This window comes from Arachis ipaensis, chromosome B04, assembly GCF_000816755.2.
Source record: "Arachis ipaensis cultivar K30076 chromosome B04, Araip1.1, whole genome shotgun sequence".
Lineage (NCBI taxonomy): Eukaryota > Viridiplantae > Streptophyta > Magnoliopsida > Fabales > Fabaceae > Arachis > Arachis ipaensis.
The window spans coordinates 39824459-39831763 of NC_029788.2; the positions used below are offsets into that span (position 1 = coordinate 39824459).

Consider the following 7305-nt stretch of genomic DNA (forward strand, 5'->3'; position numbering starts at 1 on the left):
GAAAATGAGAAAAAACTTCTCAAAAAAAAAAAAAGCAGACAGGCCTTACACATGTAATTATGCATTACATATGGAAAAGGGTAAAGATGGTTCGGCATTTCTAGAAAGGGTATTACTCCTATACTAGTCAGTTTTGGGAAATGGTGGGGGTGTCATTGTCGGGAGTTGATGATTGATGGACTTAATTGGGAAAAGTAAGATCTATGAGACAAAATTAGTTAAGGATCATAAAAGTGGACTACACTAGCTCTATTATGCAATTCTTTCATGATTATTTAAATCATGTTTTTTCTTTACACGTAGTTTGAAGGAAATAAATGTTAATTTCTTCGTTTCTTATGTTTATTTCTCTACAGCTTGGTTCAATTCATTGACTCTTATGATCCCCCACTGAAAGGATTACAAGAAGACCTAAATTTTGTGAGCCCCCGTATTGGAGAGGTTAGTCGCTTTCTTTTGTGTGTACTGAAAATTTCTAATTGGGATAGGATTACAAGAAGACCTAAATTTTATTTTATTTTATTTTTTTATATTTTTCCTTTCTTTGTTATTTTGTGTAACTGAGTCTGGTAAAAACCATTGATGTAGGAACTTTCCATTGCTTACTTATAGTCTTCCATATCCATTATGATTTTCATCCATGATGAGTCTACATCGCCTGTTACTCATAACATTTTCAAAAGAATGCAAAATGTCCTCAAATTCAATAGGAAGATTAAACATCTTAGCACTGTTTTATGTATACACATCGTATTATTTTTGTATGAAGAATTTGTTTTTGTTGGTTTCCTTTATGGATGAATACATGTGATTGCATTTGGAAAACTGTTAATATACTGCAATTGACAATTTTGATATCATTTTTCAGGTACTAGAGGCTGTAGGCCCTATTATTTTTCTATCAACAGACACAAGGAAACTTAGAAATGAGGGGTTTTTAAGTCCATATCATCCCCGATATCCAGACATTCTCACAAATTCTGCCCATCCCATGGTAATGTTAAATTTTCAAAACATATTGATACTTTATTCTTAAAAGATAATTATTTCTATAACAAAACTGTGTTCTTTTACCATTCAACGTGCAGAGGGCACAAGATCTTGCAAATGTAACTGCATATCGAGAATGGGTATTATTTGGGTATCTTGTATGTCCTGATGAGCTGCTTCGTGTCACTAGCATTGATATTGCTTTGGTATGTTCCATGCTTATACAACTAACTTAGAGATGTGCCTGACAGTGTATGTTAAGATGGAGGTCTAATGCACTTTACTAATTAGTTTAATGCGAGCTTCTGAGTTTACCGTTTTTTCAAAAAAAAGTTTGATGTTCTTTCATCCAAGTTATTCAAATGAAACGTCATTATAGCTAAAACAATATTTTACACTTGAATTATTGGAGTTATGCCAAGTTTACTTAATTTCTGGTTGCTCATGGCATTTCAGGTTGTTTTGAAGGAGAACCTAGTGCTCACGTTATTCAGGGATGAGGTAAATTTGAAATATTGGCTTTCAAATATTGTCTTTTAACTGCTGTAACTGACAATTTGTAATAATCAACATACAGTACATACTCTTGCACGAGGATTACCAGTTATACGTTCTGCCTCGAATATTAGAATCTAAGAAGATGGCAAAATCTGGACGTACAAAGCAAAAAGAGGCTGATTTGGAGTATAATGTTGCAAAGCAGGTTGAGAAAATGATAAGGTATATTCAAAATACCTGTGTAAATATCTTAAATTCTAACATAATCAGGGGAACTATTTAAATTTGTAGTACTTCTAAATCCTGAATCCCATTGAGAAAATAATGTGCTTAAAAATTTGGGGAAGTGTACCATTTATGAGTTCTCGGGGTGATTTTATAAAGGGTTGGGATTATCAGATTTTATATTTGGGTTGCTTTATTTTGGGTTCAGTGGTTTTATCAGCCTCTTTATCGTGTTTGACAAATTCATTTGCATGTAATATTGCCGTTTGATATTCAGAGGGAATGGAGTGCATACTTTGTTGTTACTTGTGGTATATAATGCACATGCTTCTGGCTTGCCTTAATTTATAATTAAAGCAGACACTGTAGCTTTCCAAGAAACAACAGGACAAAGAAAACGAAAGCAGAAGAAAGAATGTAGTTGTCTAAAAGTTTTCTTTTCTTTTGTTTTTTGTTTTTTGTTTAAATCTATTTCTAAAAATCTTTTGGATGTAATTGCAGTAGTAAGATATCTGTGAGTATACTTTGATTTGATACTAACACCCCTAGGTGAGGTCAGATAAATCTAAAGACAAACGTCAATTATTAGGTTCAAGTGCTCAACAAATTACGAAGTACTTGTTGGAAAAATAAGTGGCATTTTCAACTAAAATGTGTATACAAGAGGTGACTGTGCCATGTTAAGGAATAAAATGTAAACTACTTTTCCAAAAGAAAGTTAGCATTACTACAAGAAAGCACTTCTGCAAATCTGATGTGTGCACACATTTTTTTCCATACTTTCATATTCTTCATATTTATTTGTTTGTCTTCATTTTATTTTAATGTGTATGGCATAATAACGGTTAACAGTGTTAAACACAAAAATAAATGAATTTTTCAGCGAAGTTCATGAACAAGCAATATATTCCTGTGATGCCATACATCGTGAAAGGAGAATTTTACTGAAACAAGAAATTGGAAGAATGGTGCTGTTTTTTACTGATCAGCCCAGTCTATTGGCCCCTAACATTCAGGTTCTTTCTATTAACATATTTGACATGTATACAGATTGACGAGTGTATCTGACATTTGTCTTACATTCTTAAGATGTTTGGTGGCCTCACGATGGCATATTATATTTTGTCTCATTCCTGGAAATTTCAGCCCTGTACCATGTTCTTTCTATAACTTTGAAATCAGTTGTGTATTTTGTTATATTTTCATTTTTCTACAGCTATTTAAGATGACTTGTTTGTGAGAGGATGTAATCTTTCATGCAGATGGTGTTTTCAGCATTGGCTTTAGCACAGTGTGAAGTGATATGGTATTTCCAACATGTAGGGATTGCTTCTTCAAAATCTAAAACTACTCGGGTGGTACCAGTGGACATAGTAAGCATTTGTTCTTTATTTCCCTTATGGTCTTTTCTGCCTAACTACTGGCCTCTTGCAAACAACCTACCAAGGAAGATAGAGTTTACTGTGGTGAGAGGAAGAAGAACAAGGACTACATGTAATGAAGGAGAAAATAGAAAATACTCTACTTCGGTGGATTTGTTTGCTGGATGGATTGTAATTGGGTGAAAAGTTTTTTTATTCTTTATTACTTGTTTTTATTTTTCTTTCAGTGTATTGTTTGAATCTATTGATAAGATGATTGTCTTGACTTCAAAGTTTCATGGTCATGTTACAGGACCCAAATGACCCAACCATTGGATTTCTGTTAGATGGAATGGACCATTTATGTTGCTTGGTGCGCAAATACATTGCAGGTTAGATTGATTTTATGTTTACTAACTTCTCCTATGTTCAGGGAATATAATATCTAACAAGTGTTTTGCATTGTTGTGAAAGAATGTTATTCGGTACAATGTGCACTCACATTCCAATGTTATTGATACCCTTAAAAATGTCTGCATTCTGCTCTAAGCCTCTAACCAGGGTTGTCAAATCCACTAAATCTACATACTGTCAAGTCGTAGGCATGTAGCCTCCATGTTTTATCATAGCTTTCATAATGAATCTGAAATGGTGGCTGTTCCATAGTGTGGGATCTCACCTTTTCTCTTTGGCAAAAGTTTTTCTTTTGTTATTATCTGGTTCTAGCAGTAAAAGAAAAGAGAACTCCCATATTGGTGACAACTATAGGGTGTGTTGTTGCATGTTTAAAATTGTAAAGGAAAAATGCAGTTATTCTTTTCATGGAGACTTTGCTGTTAGTCAAGAGTTGTCAGTTCTGAATGGTAGAAGTTGGGATATGTCTCTGGTATGGAAGCTTTGACTTAGGAATCAGATATTAAATAGTGTAAAAAATTCCTTGACAAGCTGTTTTCTAACGAATGATCCATGATTTTCTTTAATATATTAAATTGTATTTTTGTATTATAATTGATACTTTGTATGTTCTATATGCAACTCTTAGTTACTACTACTAGTGTTGCTTTCTCCTTTAACTTTCCGTGTAACTTTTACCTTAATCTTTTTGGAATTTCCCCCTTATTGCAGCAATTCGTGGTTACTCACTGTCATATCTTTCATCATGTGCGGGAAGAATCCGCTTTTTGCTGGGGACCCCTGGAATGGTAGCACTTGATTTAGATGCCAGCTTGAAAGGACTTTTTCAGCAGATAGTCCATCACCTTGAAAACTTACCAAAACCACAGGGTGAAAATATATCTGCTATAACTTGTGATCTATCGGTATGTTAGAAACCCTTGTGGACCATTTTATAATAATCTTATACATAGGATATATGCCTTCTATTCATAAGCTTTGATATAAATTTACTTGCATTGAACTATTCATCACAGTTGTGACTTTCCATTCAATAATTTTACATGTCATTTTGCTTATAATAAATCAAGTCACTGTTATGACAAAGAAAGCTAAGTTCTGAAATCATGCTAGTGAGGGCTGATTCACACAAAGATTGTCAGTTCACCTTTGCTCTTCGGTGCCAGAATCATAGTTTATAGTTTTCTGAGTCCTTTATGCTGTTATAGTTATTAATAATTTTATAGTTTTCTGACATGTACCCATTCTTTCAGGATTTTCGAAAGGATTGGCTATCAATTTTATTGATAGTCACCTCATCACGTTCTTCTATAAACATTAGGCACTTGGAGAAAGCTACAGTTTCCACTGGCAAAGAAGGCTTATTGTCTGAGGGGAATGCTGCTTATAATTGGTCCAGGTTTTTATCCTGGTTTTGATTTTCTTTGCACCGCTATTCTCTACGTACAAACAAACGCTAAAACAAATCAGGATGATATCTGGTTTTCTTTTGATGCAGATGTGTAGATGAATTGGAATCCCTACTTTCAAAGCACGGTAGTCTTAGGAAGCTCTATTTCTACCACCAGCATCTAACTGCTGTGAGTGTCCCCACTCTGCCTCCCACATAACTTATTTCTGCAACTTGATGTTATATATCATTTCTTTCATTTTAAAACCCAAAGTATTTTCCTATGAAAGGTTTTTAGAAATACTATGTTTGGTCCCGAAGGACGGCCTCAACATTGCTGTGCTTGGCTTGGTATTGCTAGTAGTTTTCCAGAGTGTGCATCTCCTATTGTTCCAGAAGAGGTAAAACCAAAGCCTCCCTGACATTCTTCTACTGTAATTGTTTAGTATTGACCAAAACGTTGAAATCATTAACTGCAAGTTGCAATGCAGTTGTACTTCGTTTTACTTCTATGGTGTGATATTTAGCTACTGTATTTTTGCTCACATGAAGACGTGGTCTGCAAATATTTATGATTTATATTTCTAACTTTCATTTTTTTTTTAAATAATAACAAAAGAAAGAATTGCATTAAGGTATTGACTACTGAGGGAACAATAGAGAATTTCATTTATGTTAATATGTAAGAAACCTGGTCACATCTAAGAGAACTATTAAGGGAGATAAACTATTTTCCTTAAATACAACATCAAACATCTCATACTACTTGATGTGGGACTTTGGGAACCCCATTATAACCAAGTCCCTAACAAATTACCATTAATGTCCAATCTGTGACTGCCTTTGTCCAATTTGAAAAGATGGTAGAATCTCGTCTTAAGTGGTTGGACATACGGGAAGAAGATTGACATAGCATCCGATTAGAAGGGTAGATCAAATAGAAGATAGACCAGTGGTGAAAGGTAGAGGAAGACCTAAAAAAGACTATATAGGAGGTGGTCAAAGGGGATCTATCTAAAATTTTTCATTATAAACATGATCTATGATAAGACACAATGGCGTTGTTTGATCCATGTAGACATGTAGCTGACCCCACCTAGTGTGATAAGGGTTTGTTGTTGTAATAAAAATGAAGAATTGCTTTATTGCGAAAAATAGAGTCAATGGCACCTAATGATCTTTTAGGAGTGGGTGTTTCACATGTCTGTAATGGTTGATAGTTCATACAATTGTTGCATTTATAAAACATGGCTTATTGTTAATCTTACTTCAAGGTAATGAATAACTCTGGTTCTGTTTGAATCTGTGTGGTTGCTGTGCATTCAATGTGATTGCAAATCCAAACTTCTAACAATGCTGGTCTCAAAAGTACAAAGCATATAGGTCAAAAATTGAAACTTTATCATGTAAGCTTCCTTGACAGAGCTGGGAAATATCAAATAAATGTGATCACTGTATTTTTGTCTGCAAGCAGGTTACGAAAATTGGAAGGGATGCAGTTCTTTACGTTGAATCTTTGATTGAATCCATCATGGGAGGATTGGAAGGACTAATAAATATTCTTGACTCTGAAGGAGGATTTGGTGCACTAGAGAATCAGGTAAACAATTTTGTTTGACTAGTTAACTCCATTTCAGAAAACTGACTGTCAGATCCATTTCAGCTTCTGCCAGAGCAAGCAGCTTCTTATCTGAATCATGCATCAAGAGTTTCTATTCCATCATTTAAATCTCCAAAAGGAGCAGCTGGCTTTCCGTTACCTGGACATGAGAGCCTACCTGAAAATAATAGTTCTATCAAAATGTATGACACTGTAAACCATTTCCAAATGTATTATGTATAGCAACATATAGATTTTTAATGTCGCTGATTTATTTTTAATGTCGCTGATTTTTCTATTGACAGGTTAGAAGCTGCAATGCAGAGGTTGACTAATTTGTGCTCAGTCTTAAATGACATGGAGCCTATATGTGTTTTAAACCATGTCTTCGTTCTGAGAGAGGTTAGGATGGATCCTTGTTTTGTTTCTCTTCTTTCCCTTACTGAGATTTACTTATATGTAGAACAATCTAGGTAATGCTATAAGTTGCATAAATGTTGGTTGGTAAGAAATCTATGATGGAACTACTACTTTTGGGAATAGTTCTAGCTTTTTAGAGCTCCTATACAGATAAACTGAAGTAGCCACAGTGACATAGATGCTTGGTTGTTTCAATCTGAAGATATCGAAGCATTGGAAAAGCTTGGTAAGGATATTGGTTCAGACAGCATACAGATAATAGAATAGAATAGTAAAAAAATAATGTTTGATCTTGAAACATATAACTATTAAAAAGATTCTTTAACCGAGTAGAATTGCTGATTGTGAATAAAAAGGTCTCACTTGGTAACTATACAATTTAATCTGGTTAAGGTTACTCGTGGGAA

At 34.2% G+C, this 7305-nt stretch overlaps 1 protein-coding gene across 1 annotated transcript in view; it reads left to right on the forward strand.

Annotated features, from left to right (window-relative positions):
- The window catches only part of LOC107639271 (protein NAP1), a 14440-nt gene that overhangs the window by 3231 nt on the left and 3904 nt on the right, over positions 1-7305 (forward strand). The window contains exons 7-21 of the mRNA XM_016342754.2: positions 357-441; positions 869-994; positions 1089-1196; positions 1447-1491; positions 1568-1710; positions 2597-2729; positions 2976-3086; positions 3388-3466; positions 4200-4393; positions 4742-4887; positions 4987-5068; positions 5169-5279; positions 6353-6478; positions 6542-6681; positions 6784-6880. Of these exons, the coding sequence (XP_016198240.1) occupies positions 357-441; positions 869-994; positions 1089-1196; positions 1447-1491; positions 1568-1710; positions 2597-2729; positions 2976-3086; positions 3388-3466; positions 4200-4393; positions 4742-4887; positions 4987-5068; positions 5169-5279; positions 6353-6478; positions 6542-6681; positions 6784-6880 (1726 nt within the window). The remainder of the gene's footprint in view (positions 1-356; positions 442-868; positions 995-1088; positions 1197-1446; positions 1492-1567; positions 1711-2596; positions 2730-2975; positions 3087-3387; positions 3467-4199; positions 4394-4741; positions 4888-4986; positions 5069-5168; positions 5280-6352; positions 6479-6541; positions 6682-6783; positions 6881-7305) is intronic.